This window comes from Hemitrygon akajei, chromosome 12 (assembly GCF_048418815.1).
Source record: "Hemitrygon akajei chromosome 12, sHemAka1.3, whole genome shotgun sequence".
NCBI lineage: Eukaryota > Metazoa > Chordata > Chondrichthyes > Myliobatiformes > Dasyatidae > Hemitrygon > Hemitrygon akajei.
In genome coordinates this window covers 116,033,576-116,055,145 of record NC_133135.1, presented here as the reverse complement: position 1 = coordinate 116,055,145, position 21,570 = coordinate 116,033,576, and the positions used below count along the sequence as shown (strand labels likewise).

At 47.3% G+C, this 21,570-nt stretch overlaps 1 protein-coding gene across 1 annotated transcript; it reads right to left on the bottom strand.

The window, feature by feature from the left end:
* Positions 1-5,439: 5,439 nt before the first annotated feature.
* LOC140737413 (NF-kappa-B inhibitor alpha-like) lies at positions 5,440-20,033 on the bottom strand. Its single transcript, XM_073063902.1, has 6 exons — positions 19,707-20,033; positions 13,216-13,315; positions 12,459-12,675; positions 11,330-11,418; positions 9,930-10,190; positions 5,440-8,843 (listed from the first exon to the last, which is right to left on the bottom strand). Exons 1-6 carry the CDS (start codon positions 19,958-19,960, stop codon positions 8,793-8,795), a joined length of 972 nt encoding a protein of 323 aa, XP_072920003.1. The 5' UTR covers positions 19,961-20,033; the 3' UTR covers positions 5,440-8,792.
* Positions 20,034-21,570: the final 1,537 nt, after the last annotated feature.

The following is a 21,570-nucleotide window of genomic DNA, read 5'->3' as shown; positions in this document are numbered from 1 at the left end:
TTGGAGAACTGGATGAATGAGTTACAGGCACACAACGTTGGTGTCGGAAGAGTAACAACACTTGCAGCCTTCCCCCAAAACAATCCTTGGATTGTGTCGGTCGTTGACTCAAGTGACAGATTACAATGTCTGTGACAGCTGAAACTAATCTGCAAATACTGGAAATCTGAGGTAGAAGCTGAAAACACTAGAATTTCCAGCAGCTCCTTCAGAGAAACCCTGCACAGATACTGCCTGACTAACCCAGAACTGATCCCACAACCTACAGACTCACTTTCAAGGACTCGACAACTCATGTTCTCAGTATTATTCTTTTTAAATTTGCATGATTTGTCTGCTTTTGTACATTGGTTGTTTGTAGCGCCTCACCTGTGAATCTGCTGGGATCCTCTATTGTGTCCATTCTACAGGTGCAGCCTCCTTTACGTTGGGGAGACTGTCGTAAGTTGGGGAACCGCTTTGTCAAGCACTTCGGCACCATCCAGCGGGAATTCCCGGTGGCCAAACATCGTAATTTCCATTCCCACGCCCAGTATGTTGGTCCGTGACCTCCTCTTGTGCCAAGATGAGGCCAGCCTCAGGGTGGAGAAGCAATACCTTATATTCAGTCTGGGTAACTTCCAACTTGAGGGCATGAACATCACTTTCTCCCTCCCCTATTTTCCTCTCTGACCTTTCACTTTTTCTCACCTGCCTATCACCTCCCCCATTCCCCTCCACCTCCTCTTTCTCCTAGGGCCACTCTCCTATGTAATCAGATTCCTTCCTCTACAGCCCTTGACCTTTTCCACCCACCTGGCTTCACCAATCACCTTCCAGCCATCCTCTTTCCCCTCCCCCTACCCTTTTTATTCTTGCATATTCTCCCTTCCTTCTCAGTCCTGAAGAAGGGTCTCTGCTTGAAAGGTCGACTGTTTATTTATCTCCGTAGATGCTGCCTGACCTGCTCAGTTCCTCCAGCATTCTGTGGGGGTTGTTTGTCTACATAAGAAATAGGAGCAGGAGTTGGCCATCCGGCCCATCGAGCCTGCCCCGCCATTCAATAAGATCATGGCTGATCTGTCCGTAAACCCAGCTCCATCTACCTGCCTTTTCCCCATAACCCTTAATTCCCCTACTATGTAAAAACCTATCTAACTGTATCTTAAATATATTTAGTGAAGAAGCTTCAACTGCTTCCCTGGGCAGGGAATTCCACAGATTCACCACTCTCTGGGAAAAACAGTTTCTCCTCATCTCCGTCCTAAATCTTCTCCCCTGAATCTCGAGGCAATGTCCCCTAGTTCTAGTCTCACCTACCAATGGAAACAACTTTCCTACTTCTATCTTATCTATCCCTCTCAAAATTATGTATGTTTCTATAAGATCACCTCTCATTCTTCTGGACTTCAGAGAGTATAGTCCCAGTCGACTCAATCTCTCCTCATAGGTTAACCCCTTCATCCCTGGAATTAACCTGGTGAACCTCCTCTGCACTGCCTCCAAAGCCAGTATATCCTTCCTCAAGTATGGAGACCAGAACTGCACACAGTACTCCAGGTGCAGCCTCACCAGTACCCTGTATAGTTGCAGCATGACCTCCCTGCTCTTGAATTCAATCCCTCTAGCAATGAAGGCTGACATTCCATTTGCATTCTTAATAACCTGTTGTACCTGCAAGCCATCTTTTTGCGATTCATGAACAAGCACTCCCAAGTCCCTCTGCACAACAGCATGCTGCAATCTCCCACCATTTAAATAATAATCTGCTCTTCTATTATTCCTTCCAAAGTGGATGATCTCGCTTTTACCAATGTTGTATTCCATCTACCGGACCTTGGCCCACTCACTTAACCTATCTCCATTTGTATAACCCTCTGCAGACTCTCCACATCCTCTGTACAATTTGCTCTTCCACTCAGTTTAGAGTCATCAGCAAATTTTGCTACGCCACACTCAGTCCCCTCTTCCAAATTATCAATGTAAATGGTAAACAGCTGCGGGCCCAGCACCGACCCCTGCGGCACCCCACTCACCACTGACTGCCAACCGGAGAAACACCCATTTATACCAACTCTCTGCCTTCTATCGGTTAACCAATCCTCTATCCATGCCAATACACTTCCTCTGACTCCATGCCTCCATATCTTATTTATAAGTCTCTTGTGCGGCACCTTATCGAACGCCTTCTGGAAATCCAAGTATATGACATCCACCTGTTCCCCTCTATCCACTGCACGCATTATGTCCTCAAAGAACAGTTTGTCAAACAGGACCTGCCCTTTCTGAATCCATGCTGCATCTGTCTACTGTTCTTATAAGGTCACCCATACCAAACAGGTCAAAGGGTAGAGGACAGACTAAGAGCAGGCGATGGAAAGCTACCATGTTGCTCTCACCAATCCACCCACTGTGGAGATGTGGGAGGAAACAGGTGCGGCCAGAAGAAACCTGTGTGATCAGAAGGAGAACGTACAATCTCCACTCGGCTACTGCCAGGAGTCAGGACTGCATTCACTGGGAGTGTGAGGCAATGGCTTTACCACCGCACCACGGTGCCACCCTAGATCTTTCTTCTCTGTTTCCCATTGAGAAGTTGTGGGCTCAATCCCATTGAGCACCTTGCTCAGCCGACCATAAAACAAAGGAGCAGAATTAGGCCATTTAGCCCAACGAATCTGCTCCACCATTCCATCATCCCTCTCCATCTTATTCATCTGCCTTCTCATCATAACCTTTGATACCCTTACTAATCAAGAACCTGTCGACTCCGATTTAAATATATCCAATGACTTGGCCTCCACAGCATCTCTCGCAATGGGTTCCATAGATTCACCACCCTCTAGGCAAAGAAATTCCTCCTAATTTCTGTTCTAAGAAGATGTCCTTGGATTCTGAGGCTGTGTCCTTCGGTCCTAGACTCCCCATCTATAGGAAACATCTTCTCCATATCCACTCTCTCTAGACCTGTCAATATTCAACAGGTTTTAATGAGATGCCCCTCCTCCATCCTTCTTAACTCTAGGAAGTATGGTCCTCATATGTTAACTGCCCCATTCCATGGCTCGACCTCATGAACCCCCACTGGTTCCTCTCCAATGCCAGCATGCCCTTTCTCAGATCAGGAGCCCAGAACTTCTCACAGTACTCCAAATGAGGAGAGTAGGTGCTGCACTGTAGGAAGGCACCTTATGTCAAGCGGGGCATTAACCCTGCTCGGCAGCACAAAATGAAGGGAAGACTCTTGCCTGCTCTCTCCTCCTTTGTGCAGATCTACAAGTTTGATCCGATCTCTCCCCAACATTATTGGGAAGTTACTTAGAAACAAAGCACAATTCCAGGCCCTTCTGAGCCAGTGAACCAGTCTCACCCAATTACAATGAATTGGCTAATTAACCCTCTAAACCTCTGGAATGTGGGAGGAAACCTACATGGCCACGAGGATAATGTACAATCTCCTTACAGACAGTGGCGGGAATTGAACCGGGGTCACTGGCACTGTAATAATTTTACGCTAACTGCGCCACCCCAAAGATGGAAATCTTTCACATATCCACTTGAGGGAGAAGCAGGAACTCGTGTTTTTCATCCCTATCACTGGGATGGGACCTTGAACCCATTACCTCCCAAGGCAGAGGCAAAGATGTTCCCCACGAAGCCACAGTCATCACCAGATTTGGACCCAGTTGCCATCAGTACTAACTGGAGGTAGATCCGGATAAAAAACTGCACACATTAGTTGGGGTGGGGTGGGGTGGGGTGTTGAAGGGAAGTCAGCAAATTAAAGCAAAGTGAAATATCATGTCTGTCCTCCCTCAACACCAACTCACTCAGTCCTGATGCAGGACTTCATAGTCACACATCAGGGTGGCGGGCTGGAGATATCACACGTCTCTAACGAAGGAGGGATCAGGTGCACATTCCCTCCACTAGTGTACAGGTCGCTCTCGGGCCGTGTGGTAACTGCTCAGCCCCCCCCCCCCCCCCCATCAAGGTCACGTGAAGCCAGTGGAGCAGGTGGTGGATGGTCATATGAGCAGCTGGTGCAGATCACAAGTCCTGGTTATGTGACCACTGACACCAGGCAGACAATCTCTGAAGAGTATTGATGATGGCTGGGGTCACCCGTCTTCTAAGATGAAGGAGCTGATTGTGGACTTCAGGAAGGGTAAAATGAAGGAACATGTACCAATCCTTATAGGGGGATCAGAAGTGGAGAGAGTGAGTAATTTCAAGTTCCTGGGTGTCAAGATCTCTGAGGATCTAACCTGATCCCGACATATTAATGTAATCATAAAGACAGACAAACATACTTTATTGATCCCGAGGGAAACTGGGTTTCATTACAGTCGCACCAACCAAAAATAGTGTAGAAATATAGCAATATAAAACCATAAATAATTAAATAATAATAAGTTAATCATGCCTAGTGGAAATTAGTCCAGGACCAGCCTATTGGCTCAGGGTGTCTGACACTCTGAGGGAGGAGTTGTAAAGTTTGATGGCCACAGGTAGGAATGACTTCCTATGACACTCAGTTTTACATCTCGGTGGAATGAGTCTCTGGCTGAATGTACTCCTGTGCCTAACCAGTACATTATGGAGTGGATGGGAGACATTGGCCAAGATGGCATGCAACTTGGACAGCATCCTCTTTTCAGACACCACCGTCAGAGAGTCCAGTTCCACCCCCACAACATCACTGGCCTTACGAATGAGTTTGTTGATTCTGTTGGTGTCTGCTTCCCTCAGCCTGCTGCCCCAGCACACAACAGCAAACATGATAGCAGTGGCCACTGGCAAGACAGCGGCTATACTTTATCAGGAGTTTGAAGAAATTTGGCATGTCAACAAATACACTCAGAAACTTCTATAGTTGTACCGTGGAGAGCATTCTGACAGTCTGCATCACTGCCTGGTATGGTGGAGCTACTGCACAGGACTGAAAGAACTGCAGAAGGTTGTAAATCTAGACAGCTCCATCTTGGGTGCTAGCCTACAAAGTACCCAGGACATATTTAGGGAGCGGTGTCTCAGAAAGGCAGCATCCATTATTAAGGACCTCCAGCACCCAGGGCATGCCCTTTTCTCACTGTTACCATCAGGTAGGAGGTACAGAAGCCTGAAGACACACACTCAGCGATTCAGGAACAGCTTCTTCCCCTCTGCCATCGATTCCTAAATGGACATTGAACCCTTGGACACTACCTCACTTTTTTTAATATACAGTATTTCTGTTTTTGCAAATTTTTAATCTATTCAATATATGTAATTGATTTACGGGTTTATTATGTTTTTTTATTTATTATTTTATTTTTTTCTGTCTCTGCTAGATTATGTATTGCATTGAACTGCTGCTGCTAAGTTAACAAATTTCACGTCACATGCCGGTGATAATAAACCTGATTCTGATTCTGATGCATACAACATGACACATAATGAATGAACAAATAACACACATTGTCTACTTTTTGTCGTTTATTATAAAAATAGAGTTTGTCAGACATTATTTACAAATGCACGTCATTTTCCTGTTTTGTCATACACATTAAATTCCCAAAACATCAAATAAAGTCTTTTGCATCAGATAAATCTATCCGCAAAACAATTCTGTACAAATGCCTCAGTTTACAAACCGAGGCCACCTTCTATCAATAGATAAATAATAGCTGGTTTACATTTTCAGTACCTCACTCTACTTCTGCAAGGTTCACTTTCAAGGACTCTTGTGTTCTCAATATTTATCTGTTTTTGTTTGTATTTGCATAGCTTCTCATCTTTTGAACGTTCGTTGTTTACCCGTCTTTCTTTATGTGTAGTTCTTCATCGATTCTATTGTATTTCTTTGTATCTACTCTTGGAGAAGTCTTTGTCGATGCAATTTGTAGTTTATGTCATGATGCGAGTCTAGTTTCTGATTGCTTCTTTTTAATATTTTGTGTGATTTTGATTGGGGTGGACTGACTCTGTGGCCAATGAACAACACAGCTCCAAGTTGAACTGAACTGAACATTCCTAAGTTCTTGCAGTGACTTTGTGGTTCAATGTTTTATATTCTGTGCTTTCTGCTTGCTTCTTTACCGTTTTGCAGTTTGTTCTTTTTTTGTGGCAATGGGGGTTTGATGATTTTCTTAGAATGGGTTCCGTGGTGTTTCTTTGTTTCGGGGCTCTCTCTGGGAAAACAAATCTCACGGTTGCATACTGCATAATACTTTGATAACAAATGTACTTTGGTGACAAGTATATACTTCAATAAATTTACTTTGATCTTTGAGTTTAATTTTGATTCAGTCACTTCACTGAACGTTTGGTCACCGGGAAAGTGTCATGTCTGCACTGTGTAGAATGAAAACGGATTTACAGGAAGTACTTGGGCAGTGTGATCCAGATTGCCTGGGATGGCAGGGTTTGCAGCCCAGACAGGATTTTTCCCACTCGGTTGGTAGATGGGGAGATGGCCTGGCTACGTCAGTCAAAGCAACGCTTCACCATTGTGTGACATAGAGAAATCTAGATAGACTAAATATTTTTCCTATCTTCATAAATATATAACCTGCTGAGCTTTTGTACATTTCAATAAGTGAGCTGAGCCCAAAGGTAAATAACTGAATTTCAAGCAAAGTGTGGTGGTGGCTGGATACTCCACTCTCTGCCCACATGTAGACATCTAGTACCATATAACAATTACAGCACGGAAAACAGCCCTTCTAGTCCGTGCCAATGGTAGAACTTTCTCCAAGAGGACCACAACTGTGCTTTAGAGGCTTGTCTGCCTTGAGGATCTGGAGAATGAAGCGGACTGAAGTCTGGCTGGTGGTAGGGTCACCCATTCCAAGCAGGTCAAAGGGTAGAGGTCAGACTAAGAGTGATCCACTGCTCCTCCAGGGTCAGGGCTTCAGCTCAGGTTTAACAACCCTGACTGGTCAAACAAAACTGTTACAGAAACAGGAATGAAGAATCCTTCTACACCTGAGTGTGACGGTATTCCTGAGTCTCCACCCGGGACTTGTATGACTGACAGTAGTGAAAACTGAGAGGAAGCTACTGACATGATGAAGGAAACCCTGAACACTGCCAGAGATGGGGGACCTTCACTGCTGCCCTAAGCGTCAACAGACCTAATGGGTAGTGAGTGAGTATGGCGAGGCTTAAATTCCACTGCCTGCTTTAGAGTGTGGGAAAATTCCATTTATCTGGTGTGCTCAGATGTACTAGTCTATCATCGTTTTCCTTCATATAACACTCTCAACAAATGTTAAACAATATTTCTCCAATAAGAACACACACAAAATGCTGGAGGAACTCAGCAGGCTGGACAGCGTCTACGGAGAGGAATAAACAGTCAACGCTTTCAGCTGAGACCCGAATCAGGACTGGAAAGTGGGGGGGGGGGGATGAAGCCAGAATAAGATGGGGTGGGGAAGGAATTTCATGTTTACAGAAGCACTGGAGAGCAAACAGGGAACATGAGAACAGTGGCCCCAATGTGCTGGAGACAGAAAATAAAATGGAATCAGTATCTAGTGACTCAAGTGCCAAACCTTCAAGGTCACCAAATAATTGGATAATGGATTGTCCAAGTTTTACTGTCCTGCCTATTGATGAAAATCCACATGAAAATGACAAAACCATCAGAATAAAAAGGTTAAAACTCACAAAGGAAATCAACGTTATTCTACAACCCATAATATTCAGTTTTCCTAGGTTACCCTGACTTTCTGATTCAAGAATCATACAAAGCATTAGTGTCTAATGTGCCTGTGGCAAGCTGCAGAGACTGTCTTGTCTAGTGGAGCTGCTGGCTGTCAGAATTTGGTACACGTACCGGGGTTCGGTCATTTAATCAGATAAAGAGTGCACAAGAAACTCAAGACAATGGTTGGGGTGTCACGAAGGGCATTGTCTGTATGTTTGCATTGAGGTTGGCAAGAAAGGAAGGGGGGTCAAAGTTGTGACTCTTGAGAAATGTTACTGATTCCCCTGGAGGGAAAGCAGAGACATTCCTCACGAGGAGTGTACAGCCATGGAGTTACTGAGCTCTGGAACTCAGCTTCCGAGGGCTGGGACAAGGTTGCGAAGGGGCAGACTGCTGGTCCCAGCGCACCAGAATCGGTGCACTGGAGTAACGCGGGAGGGCCCTCGCCCTCCGTGACTTCTCTGCATAAGAATCCCACGAGTGGAGGGAGTGTGTACCATCCAGGCCCGAGGTGCGGCAGGACTAGATCACTGAGTCTCGTTTCCTTGTAGATGTCCATCTACAGTTCCAGAAGAGATGCTGGCCGAGGCCAGACCAGTCCAAATCCCAATGAAGATCCATCGCGGCTCGGACCTGACAACTCTCAGCCTGGGTATACAACCCACGTGCCTGATAACGCAAGGGTAGGAGAGGTGGGGGAGGGAGAGCGGCATTCCCACCCAAAGTCCCACTTGTCAGTTCATCATATCCAATGGAATTCAAAGTCCAGCAAAGGCGTAGAATGAGTTACTGTTGAAGGGTTGGGTAGGTGGGGAAAGGTGGCTTTAAGTGACAGGCTTGAGGAATTCTCTGGGTTGTTCTTGCCTGCCAACTTTCTGCACGTGTGTCCATTCAGCCCCTCTCCAGTTTCAGCCAACCTCACTCCACATCCTGAGCCCCACTGACAGGGAGGGAGCAACCTGCTCTGCTTGGACTTGAGGCTGTCCAGTCTCTCCCTCTCTCGAAGGAAGAGTGGGAGGATCTGTGATCCAGCCTGGAAAGTACAGTGTCTGCTGGTGGTTCCACTTTGATGACACAACCGTTATCACAGTTGGACTGAGAAGGTCCACGATATTGTTCAGTGGAGAGAGTGGCCTCCTATCTGAAGGTCATCGTAATCCAAAGGCATCTGTAAAACACAGATCAGAAAACTGTTAGCATCACGACTTTACCCGAATTCTCTGAGGTGCTACGTTACTGGAGGACGGGAGCTAATAGAGAGGAATCCAGGCCAAGGCTTCTCTCGCAAACAAATTATCTGGTTGTTATTTCTCTAGTTTCCAGTAACTTCTCTTTCCTCCCCTCTTTTGCTGTTCCCCATGTTAGTTCTTCATTCACCGCTTCTCCTCGCCTGCCCATCACCTCCCTCTGGGTCCCCTCCTCTTTCTCTTTCCCCTGTGGTCTACTGTCCTATCAGATTCCTTCTCCTTCCACCTATCACCTGCCAGCTTCTTACTTCATTCCCTCCCTCACCTGGTCTCACCTATCACCTGCCAGTTTCTTACTTCATTCCTCCCTCACCTGGTCTCACCTATCACCTGCCAGCTTCTTACTTCATTCCCTCCCTCACCTGGTCTCACCTATCACCTGCCAGTTTCTTACTTCATTCACCCCCTCACCTGATCCCACCTATCACCTGCCAGCTTCTTACTTCATTCACCCCCTCACCTATCACCTGCCAGCTTCTTACTTCATTCACCCCCCCTCACCAGGTCTCACCTATCACCTGCCAGCTTCTTACTTCATTCCCCTCCCCCCTCACCTATCGCCTGCCAGCTTGGACTCTTTCCCCTCTCCCACCTCCTTATTCTGGCTTTTGTTGAACTATTGAAGAACAGCACAGAATAGGCCCTCCTGGCCCTTCGAGTGGTGCCAGCAATCCCCCAACTTACAATGGCCAATTACCCCACCGTGGGTACATCACTGGACCGTGGGAGGCAACCGGAGGAAACGCACGCGGTCACAGGGAGACTGTACAAACTCCTTACAGGCAGTGACGGGAATTGAACCCGAGTCGCTGGTACTGTAAGGCGTTGTGCTGGCCACTACGCTATCATGCTGCCCCATCAAAGATCACAGGATGAGAACCCAGGCTATTGGTCTGAGAGAGCAGAGTCCACGGCTTATTTGGAGTTTGTTAGAGGAAATCCTTGTGGACCACCAGCCCCCCCCCCCCTCACCCCCCGGATTGGTGCACAGCGCAGTCGACACTCACGTCACAGTCCGATTGGATATCCCAGTCCGCCTCGGACTCTGAGTCCGAGGACTCGTAGAGTGGGATCAGCGAGGAGTTGGTCAGCTTGAACAGCTGGTTCTGGATCTCCAGGTCTGGCCGGCCGGCGGTGAGGTGGAAGGCTGTACAACTGTTGTACATCAGTCGGTTCACGTCCGCTCCGCGTTCGATGAGGAGCTGCACCACGTCACGGCGCTGGAACTCGACTGCCAAGTGCAAGGGGGTCCTCCCGCTGTTCGGTTCCTGTTGGAAGGGAGGACCATCAATGACTCTGAAGGCAGAGATACCGTCAGATTTCAGGTGAGATTCTCCCCTCTGCAATACATCACCCCTCCCCTCTGAGAGCAGCAGCTCCAGGTGGAGCAGGGGGAGTTACGTGTGCATTTTTCAAAAAATAACCAGCTTGCCTTCTTTTGTAGATTGGTCATTTGTCAGTCTTTGTTTATGTATAAAATTCTATGTTATTTTTTTATTTTCCTGTAAATGCCCGCAAGAAAATGATTGTCAAAGTAGTTTGTGATAACACATATGAATTTAGAATCCAGTCTGAGAGATTAATTCAAAGTGCATTTATTATCTAATTATCTAAACAGCATCTCCTTACAGGTAGCAATGAAACAGAGAAATCCTGAAAAAAAACATTAGAAAATTCGACAAACATCCAATGTACAGAGAGAGGGAGAAAAAAACAAATAGTGCAAACAATAAAAGCTAGCAACAGCATTCAGAGCAAAAGTGAGCCCATAGATACGAAGCTCGGGGCAGCTCACAGCAGGCCGGGCTCAGCTCACCACACCGCAGATCGATCTGGGATGCATGTGAGTCCAGATGGAGGTCTGGAGGTGGCCTGTCCTGAAGCTGGAGACCCGTCTGTGTGCGTGACCGGGTGGGTGGGGTAAAAGGGACTCGTTCTGTGCTTTTGCTAGTCTTGTTCTGCTGAATGTGGCGGGCATGCATGCTATGTCAGCACCACAATGTGTGGCCAGCAACTGCTATGGTAGTGGAGCAGTCTGCCACGCTAACGGTAAGATCAGGCTTCAATTGCCGCTGCTACTATCCGCAAAGAGTTTGTACGCTCTCCCCGTGACCATGTGGATTTCCTCTCAGTCCTAAGATTCATCTTCCCACAGACAGCCAGGAAACAAAGAAATATCATGGAACCCGTTCAAAGAAAGGGGGGATTATCTCCTTTTAAAGTAGTTCCTGGGAACTCTGACCCCACAGAACTTTGGGAGCTTCTTCCCCAGGGACTTCAGTTGGTGTCTCCCCATAAGGGATGAGTAAATGATAGTGAACCTGTGCCCCCCGTATCTCATGAGTAGAAAATAATTGTGCTGTCGTACAGACACTTACACAGGTATTGTTGGGAAAAAAAATCATACCTGAGTGTTAACGTTGGCTCCCGAATCTAGCAGTTTCTGAACAGCTTCATAACGTCCTCTCATCACCGCAATGTGTAGACACGTGTAGCCTGTAACCACAATGGGAACCGTTTTCATGTTTGATTCACTGAGGTGGCACGGTAGTATCATGGTTAGCACAATGCTTCACAGCGCTCTTGGAATCCATTGTTGTTACAACATATTAGTTGAATTAATGCGAGACTAAAGTCGTGATTTGTATCTTTTTAACAAACTGGTATTTTTCACAGTTCATCCCCACTTACTGGCATAAAGCCGTGTATCAGCTAAGTAACTGTTTCTCGTTTCTCTTTGGCTGGCTGTTCACAATTACCCACGTGATGGAATTGTGCAACGCAGGTAGGTTTGCAATGTCTGTTATCTGGATTACAACGGTGATGGATTTCTCAGAGTTGCAATATTTTCTTTTCTTTCATTGATCTCTGCTTTGCTTCTTCAGTTAGTTTCAAATGTCTGGATCTTTGTTTAAATGTTAAGATATATGATTGTCAAGATTTAAAACCTGACCCCCGGAAAAGCCCCAGGGATCAGAAAAATAAGGATCAGAGAGTGTGCCAACTGTAAGATGGGGCTCGATTCCCATGGCTGCCTGTGAGGAGGTTGAATGCCCTCCCCGTGATCGCTTGGGTTTCCTCCCACAGTCCAAAGACAGACGGTTTGGAGCTAGTGAGCGTGGGCTTGCTATGTCGGCACATGGGCTGCCCCCAGAGTAATCCTCAGACTGTGCTTCTCATTGACACAAACAATACGTTCCTCTAACAGAAACGCTAGAGGTTCCGCAGGTGCTGGAAATCCGCAGGTGCTGGAAACGCACACGAGGTGCTGGAGGAACTCAGCAGGTCAGGCAGCATCCGTGGAGAGGAATAAATAAATAGTCAATGTTTCGGGCTGAAATCCTTCATCTCAACACATTTCACTCTATATATCAGAGATAGTAAATCTGACTCTGAAAAATCTATCTCCTTTATAACCCAGGTAACAGAAATCCCTTGGATAAGAATATGTTGTACATATAACAAGTAAATCCAATAAAGATAAAGCCAACCGCCAGTTATCCTGGCCTTGATGCAGCAGACAAGCCAATACATACCGCTGTAATTGCGCCTTTCCAGGTCTTGGCACCAGCCCCCGGTTCCAGTCAGGATTGGATCAAGGAGTGCGTTCATGCACCCCAGGTTTTCCTGCTCACAGGCCAGGTGCAGGGCAGTGTTGCCGAGGTAGTCTGTGCTCTCCGGATCTGCACCGGCCTGCACCAGCTCCCTGGTCACCTCCGGCAGGCCCACGATAACTGACAAGTGCAGTGGACACTGGAGAAGGGGGAGAAAGTGGGAACAAATTAGAAAAAGCAACCTTTTGTCACCATCTGAAGTTCCACCAAAAATAGGTGTATCGTCGGCAAATTTATAGATGCTGTCTAAGTTCTGCCTGGCCACACAGTCATGGGTGTAGAGCAGTGGGCTAAGCACACACCCCTGTGGAGGGCCAGTGTTGACTGTCAGTGAGGTCCAATCCACACAGATTGTGGTCTTCCGGTTAGGAAGTCAACTGTGCATCTTTAGGCTCCTGGGCCTCGTCCCTGATGCGAGTAATAAAAAGACAGCATGTCCTGAATGATGGATGCCACCTCCTTCTGAAGGTGTCCTCGAAGGTGGGGAGGCCACTGTCTATGCTGAATTTACAGTCCTTTGCAGCTTCTTCCTCATCCTGTGTCCACACCGGTCAGAATGGTCTCCATGGTACATCAGTAGATACCTGCTAGAGACCATGGATCTGTGGACCCTCCGCCCGCTCCCAGAAGCTGACTGGTGAATATGCTGGGGTGTGTAAGATGTGCAGGACAAACTCACCTGCTGGGACGAGTTGCAGAGGTCAATGACAGATGTGTTGGACCTCACGAGGTGGATGGCAATCTCTGGGCAATTGTGCAGAATGGCCAGGTTAAGGAACCTGAATGAAAGAGAAAAAAAAAATTAGAGGGGAATGAGAAACTGCAGGCAGGAAGTTCTGTGAATATGCAGGCAGCTCTTAAATGGAGGAGTGAGTAAGCATTTCCAGTCTAACCAGCAGCCGTAAAACACAAGAGCCTGAGAGAGAATCGCTTTCACCTCACCAAGAGCAAAGGGAATTTCCTGAATCAATCTTACTGTAAAAAGGCCCCATTGGTTTCACAACTTTGAAAAGGAAGTTCAAAAGGGATCTGTCAAATCCAGAAGAACTTCCTTATGGCCCATCCTCTGCGACAAGATTTGTACAGCAATGTGGAGGCTTGGATTTATGAGAAAGGAGGCTGTTCAACCCATCAAGAGACCCTGCTGGTTACAAACAGGGGCATTTGGGTTCCTCCCGAGCCCCATGGTGACAGTTCCACGTGTGCTCAATAAGGGTCTTTGTAGAGGGTTTCTGGCTTCACTGCCAGAGCCCAGAGCGCACGTCTCTGAGCACGAGAGCTTTACTTATATCACTTACATTAACATGTTTGTCCCTGTCTTGTTATAGACACTGCTGCTACTGTACAAAGATAATTGTAACGGCATTCATACCCTGTTCACCTTTGACAATAATATACTTGAACTTGAACCACCAATTTACCCAAACTTTCTTCCTTCTCTGCCATGGTTCACCCTGTCCCTGCCTCTTGTAATTTTACACACCTCGATTAAATCACCTTTGTTCTAAAGAGAACAAACCCACACCACCAGGTTCAGGAACAGTTATTACCCCACAACCATCAGGCTCCTGAACCAGTGTGGATAACTTCACTCACCACAATGAGCCTCAGGTCCCACACCACCAGGTTCAGGAACAGTAGCAGCAGGTTGCTATCGATGCAATGCTCCTCAGACAGGATGAAGAGATCATTACTCCCCAATGCCATTCGGCTTTACAATTCAAACGCCAGGGGTAGGATATGTTAAAGTGCCGGGGTCAGGACTGAGCTTAAGTTACCATTCAATGTATTTCTTAGTAAACTATTTAAGAACTTTTTAAAAGCTATTTATTAATGCTTTTTGAGAGGGTGATTTTTGATGCATATTTATATTGAGTTAAATATTGTATGTAATTAGTTTTGCTACAATAAGAGTATGGGACATTGGAAAAATGTTGAATTTCCCCATGGGGATGAATAAAGTATCTATCTATCTATCTATCTAAAGAAATTCCTGCTCATCTCAGTTCTAAGGGGACACCCCTCTATTCTGAGGCTGTGTCTTCTGGTCCTAGACTCCCCCCACCATAGAAAACGTCCTCTCCACATCCACTCTATCTGTGTCCTCTGGTCCTAGACTCCCCCACTATAGGAAACATCCTCTCCACATCCACTCTATCTGTGCCCTCTGGTCCTAGACTCCCCCACTATAGGAAACATCCTCTCCATATCCACTCTATCTGTGTCCTCTGGCCCTAGACTCCCCCACTATAGGAAACATCCTCTCCACATCCACTCTATCTGTGCCCTCTGGTCCTAGACTCCCCCACTATAGGAAACATCCTCTCCACATCCACTCTATTTGTGTCCTCTGGTCCTAGACTCCCCCACTATAGGAAACATCCTCTCCACATCCACTCTATTTGTGTCCTCTGGTCCTAGACTCCCCCACTGTAGGAAACATCCTCTCCACATCCACTCTATCAGGCCCTTTCAACATTCAATAGGTTTCAGTTAGGTCACCCCTCACTCTTGTGAATTCTAGTGAGTACAGGCCCAGAGCCATCAAATATGCCCCTCATATGATAAGCCATTCAATCCCAGAATCATTTCTCTGAACCTCCTTTGAACCCTCTCCAATGTACGCATATTATTTATCAGATAAGAGGCCCAAAACTGTTCACAGTACTCCAAGTGAGCTCTCACCAGTGCCTTAGAAAGCCTCAGCATCACATCCTTGCTTTTATAGTCTTCTTGAAATGAATGCTAACATCGCATTTGCCTTCCTCACTTTAAAAAGCAGTGGGTGAGAAATTTGATCTCCCAATTTAGGGAGAACTAATGAACTAACGCTGGGAAGAATGGACAACATGCAAACAAAAAAAAAACCACTGTACACGTGACAATAATAACTGTTGACATCAACGGATCTGGGGTTGAGAGGGTGAACAGCTTTACGTTCCTCGGCATAAACATCACTGTGAATCTAACGTGGTCTGTACATACCGGCTGTGTGGTGAAAAAGGCACAACAGCGCCTCTTTCACCTCAGACGGTTGAGGAAGTTCGGCATGAGTCCCCAAATCCTAAGAACTTTCTACAGGGGCACAATTGAGAGCATCCTGACTGGCTGCATCACTGCCTGGTATGGGAACTGTACCTCCCTCAATCACAGGTCTCTGCAGAGAGTGGAGCAGACAGCCCAGCACATCTGTAGATGTGAACTGCCTACTATTCAGGACATTTACAAAGACAGGTGTATAAAAAGGGCCCAAAGGATCATTGGGGACCCGAGTCACCCCAACCACAAACTGTTCCAGCTGCTACCATCTGGGAAACGGTACCGCAGCATAAAAGCCAGGACCAGCAGGCTCCGGGACAGCTTCTTCCACCAGGCCATCGGACTGATTAATTCATGCTGATACAACTGTATTTCTATGTTATATTGACTATCCTGTTGTACTTAATATTTATTATAAATTACAATAAGTGCAGATTTGAATGGAAATGTAACAAAAATTTTTACTCCTCATGTATATGAAGGATGTAAGAAATAAAGTGAATTCAATTCAATAAACTAAGTACTGATACCCTCTAGAGATGCTGACAATCAGGAGCAACACACACAAAATGCCCAGCAGGTCAGACAGCATCTATGGAGGTCCATGACGAGTCTGCTTCTACTTCTTCCCCCTTCGTTTCCAGTCCTGACGAAGGGTCTCAGCTCGAAAGGACGACAGTTTATTCCTCTCCAGAGATGCTGCCTGACCTGCTGAGTGGTTTGAATGTGTTGCATAAGATTTCCGGCACCTGCAGTTTATGTTGCTTATCTTGAGCAAAAAAAACCCAGCAGGTCAGGCAGCATCTGTAGATGACTGTCCATGTCCCTCCACACCTGCTGAGTTCCACCCTCTTGTTTGATGGTAGCACTGGTCTTGGTGGGAGTTTGCAAAGCACATAACTGCTCCAGATACCAGATGATCCCAAAGCAGATGCTTTATAGGCCTAAGGTGGGTGGACGAATCGGTTAACCCAAGCTATGGGGGAGGAAGGGGCTAATTTTAGCATTGGTAATTCTGGCGGTGTGCTGTGAAGGACGAGGCAGTCATTCCACCCCCTCTCCCCCAAGTCCTATTTATACTGGAATCTAAATATTTCCAATGGGGTTTCCCCAAAGGTCAGTTTTCAAAATAAAAATAAGTTTACACCCCTCTTTGAAATAGAGCCAGATCTCGCCAGGAATATCCCTCAATTATTCCCTGGGGTGGGTCGGAAGGGTTGGAATACCGGGCATTCACGCCCAAGGTCCCAGTGGGTTCCCGTTACAACTGGTCGTTCAGCAGGGTGGGGACATCAGCTAATATTTATTTACCAGTTTAGGACGACAGTGGCCAGGCAGAAATTGACTAATCCTGTGTGAGTGCGCGCTCCCCCTCCGGTCTCTGTCTCTGTGCACAGACATCTCTCTCTCTCTCACACACACACACACAGACACTCACTCACACTCACACACACACGACAGAGCAAAGATACTTCCTTCTTTTCCAAAAGAAAGTACTGGGATTTTCCCCAACACTTTTTGCCTACGGGAAAACTTCCTTGGACTTTAAGAAGAAAGCTGATTGTGGTGGAGACTATTCACCCCCCTTGCCCCATGATGATGGCATTCCCCCCCCCCACCACCCAGTCTTCTTATTGGCCCCGATCGCAATGTCGCTCCAACTTCCCGTTAAATACATCTGTATCGCACTTCAGCCACTTCCCATTGCATCAGCTTCCTCATTCTCACCGCTGTCTGGGTGAAGAAAATTCCCTTTCCTTCACTATTCCCCTTACAGTGCTTGGCACCGCCCTCCGGTTCACCTTCCCAAATGTAAATACCCTCTATCGGATGATCCCGCCATCTCCTCATTTCGCGCCCCCTCCGCTGCCTGTCTTTTCTTTTGCCAGAACTGCAACTTTTTCCTACAAGGTGAAGAGATTTCCTCGCAGCAGGCAACTGGGGTTCGAAGTTTCCTGGCAAACGGGCATCGACGCTGCGAGTTAGGAGGACTCGTTTAGTACACACCCCGAGTGGTGGGTGATCGGTAATCTGCAGGTCGCAGAAGGAAGAGGATTGCCAATTCTCCTCAGCCACTTACTTCTTCATTTCTTTGTGGTTTTTTTAATGCCATTTTAGCAAAACAAAAGTAGCCGGATGGGAAGCGAAATGAGGAGACTATGGGGTGGGGGACCTGACGGAGGCATTTCCATCTGTAGAGCCATTTGCTCAGGCGGTTCCTTCCAGGTCGGTCATGTAATCACTAGCCGCAGCGGGGAGTTGAGGGTCTGGCTGGCTTCCCTATTGCCCTCCTCAGGGTTTCCACGGAGCATTGGCCTACGCCATGAAACAGAAAGCTGGGATCTGAACAAGCGCCGGCCAGCAGGTTTGGAAAGTGAGTCAGTTCACCCGCAGTCTCTCCAGTCTGACTTGGATAGAGGAGCTCTGCAGATGCTGGAAATCCAAAGCAACACACACACGCACACGACGCTGGAGGAACCAACAGCATCCGTGGAAAAGAGTGAACAGTCGACGTTTCAGGGCTTGAAGAAGGGTTTCGGCCCGAAGCGTCGCCTGTTTATTCATTTCCTTGGTCGGGGGTTCCAGCCTTACACTTTCTCACGGACCCCCACCATTAACCGAGGGGGTCCGTGGACCCCAGCTTGCTGTCTGACCTGCTGAGCTCTTCTAGCATTTTGTGTGTTACTTAGGAGAGATTAAATTTACCTTAACCGCCCCCCACCTCCCTCTCACTCTCTCCCCTTAGACACACTCACTCATACACAGACACTGAGTCAACCCCACGCAGATTCCGTTGTCCGCCCCCACCACTTGTCCTAAGGTTTCAGTTTTTTAATTGATGCTAACCTAGAACGAAGAGTACAGTGCAGGACAGGCCGTTCGGCCCACAATGTCGCGCCAAAGCAAATCAAAAACAGCCAAACACTGACCCCTCTACCTACACCATGCCTACGCCCACCCCCCACGACTCTTGTGGTCAGAACCAGATCGGACTAGAATGAGGGCCAGTATCAGGGTCTCATGGTAGTCCCCTAATCGTCAGATGATTGTGGGCTCGACTCCGGCTTCGGGTGAAGGAAGGGGCATGTTCCCCAAGATCAGAGGGCAGGTCTGAGGGTCTGCTGCATTTTCTGCAGAGCTGTCGGCCGACAAACCGAGGTCGAGTCCGTCCCGCGCAAGGAACCCCACTGTCTTAATTTGCAGAGCGTGACTAGTCAATATGAACACTTTAATCAAGTGGGGGAAATTCCAATGTTTAACAAAAAAACTCTTCCAAGAGCCCTCAATCTGAGCTACACATTCAATTTTAAGATTTAGAATTGCATCTGTTTTTTATTCCCAAGCCTGTATTTAATCATTTGTGGCTATCGGCGTATATCAAAAAGATTTATTGTAGAAGAACAGAAACACACACAAAATGCTGGAGGAACTCAGCAGGTCAGACAGTGTCTACGGTCAGAGTAACACACACAAAATGCTGGAGGAACTCAGCAGGTCAGACAGTGTCTATGGACAGAGCAACACACACAAAATGCTGGAGGAACTCAGCAGGTCAGACAGTGTCTATGGACAGAGTAACACACACAAAATGCTGGAGGAACTCAGCAGGTCAGACAGTGTCTACGGACAGAGTAACACACACAAAATGCTGGAGGAACTCAGCAGGTCAGACAGTGTCTACGGTCAGAGTAACACACACAAAATGCTGGAGGATCTCAGCAGGTCAGACAGTGTCTATGGACAGAGTAACACACACAAAATGCTGGAGGAACTCAGCAGGTCAGTCAGTGTCTACGGTCAGAGTAACACACACAAAATGCTGGAGGAACTCAACGGGTCAGGCAGCATCTATGGAGATGAATAAAGGCCCTTCATCGGGTCAGGAAGCGGCCATTGGCTCACGATGGCTGTGCAGACCACCCACCATAAATTAAACTGATTCTTTCCCTCTCTACATGATCCATCTCCCCGCATCCCTGCGTATTGAGTTGCCCAAAAGTTTCTTAAATGTCACTCATAGCATCTGCTTCAAGATAAGTTGTATCAAGGCGGGGGCGCGCTGCGTCAAAAGTTGGGACCCTCTGCATGAAAGTGGGGAGGGGGGCGCTGTGATAAAAGTTGAACACTCACGTATCACCATCCTCACTCCTGAACTGTGTCCAGTTCTGGGACGGAGCCGCCTCCTCCACACTCTCGCAGTTGACGCTGAGATTGTCCATTTGGTCGGTGACACTGCTCACGCTGCCCTCCGGCATGGAGTCAATCCCACTGTCCAGCCGCTCGGCCTCCAGCCCGGTCTTTGCATCGAGCCCCTTGCCCTGCTTATGAATGCGACTTCTGTCCAACTCATGGGGCCGCCTGAAATTGATGGAGAGTTCGGCCATTGTAGCAAAAGACGATGTTTACCACCACGAGCAAATCTAGCTCTACGTGCTAAGCTGCTGAACGCTTTGGTAAAATGAGGCTCGATTTCGTAAGTGGGACACCACACTGGGACGTTATCGTTCTAACCCCGCCTCTCTTAAACCAATTTTAACTTGGGGAATACCCAGCATGTGACTCCGGGTGCTTTCTGAATGTGACTAATTATATTACTGTACTTTGTAACAAAAAAAAACAAATTTCCTTTTTCCCAATTTCCCCTATTGGAGACTTTAAAAAAATCCAAACTTGAAACCTTCATTCACAAGTTTGTTCTCAGAGCCCTTAATGTTTTTAAAACTTTTAATTAATTATAAAAGTCTCCTTTCATTACAAACTTATAATTTTTTACTGCAGATATTTTAATTTCAATGAAATTGCAAATGTTAGCATTGGGTTCGAGAAGACTGCAATATATGTGCAAGGCTGTAATGGTGAGGCTTGATAAGGCTCTGGTCAGGCTGCACTGGGAGTATTGGGAGCAGTTTCTGAGAAAGTACCTGTTGGAATTGGAGAGGGTCCAGAGGAGGTTCATGAGAACTGTGCCCCCAGAATGAAAGGATTAACATATTTGATGACTTTGGGCCTGTACTTGCTGGAGTTTATAAGAATTGAGGGGGTCAGAGGGACCTCATTGAAATCTATTGAATGTTGAAAGGCTCAATAGTGGCTGTGGTGAGGATGTTTTCCATAGCAGGGGAATCGAGAGGGACTAAAGGGCACAGCCTCAGAATTGAAGATCTTCTCTTTAGAACAGAGATAAGGAAGAATTTTCTTACCCGGGGGTGGTGAATCTGAGGAATTCATTGCCACAGATGGCTGTGGAGGCCAGGTCATTGGGTATATTTAAAGCTGAGGTTGATAGGCTCTTGATTAGTCAGGGCATCAAAGATTATGGGGAGAATGCAGGAGGGTAATAAATCGACCATGATTGAATGGCAGGACAGACCTAATGGGCCAAATGGAAGGAGAAACCCAATGGGCTGAATGGTAGGAGAGACCCAATGGGCCAAATGGCAGCTCAGACCTAATGGGCCAAATGACAGGAGAGACCCAATGGGCCGAATGACAGGAGAGACCCAATGGGCCGAATGGCAGGAGAGACCCAATGGGCCGAATGGCAGCTCAGACCCAATGGGCCGAATGACAGGAGAGACCCAATGGGCCGAATGGCAGCTCAGACCCAATGGGCCGAATGGCAGGAGAGACCCAATGGGCCAAATGGCAGCTCAGACCCAATGGGCCGAATGACAGGAGAGACCCAATGGGCCGAATGGCAGGAGAGACCCAATGGGCCGAATGGCAGCTCAGACCCAATGGGCCGAATGACAGGAGAGACCCAATGGGCCGAATGACAGGAGAGACCCAATGGGCCAAATGGCAGCTCAGACCCAATGGGCTGAATGGCAGGAGAGACCCAATGGGCCGAATGGCAGCTCAGACCCAATGGGCTGAATGGCAGGAGAGACCCAATGGGCCGAATGGCAGCTCAGACCTAATGGGCCAAATGACAGGAGAGACCCAATGGGCCAAATGGCAGCTCAGACCTAATGGGCCAAATGACAGGAGAGAC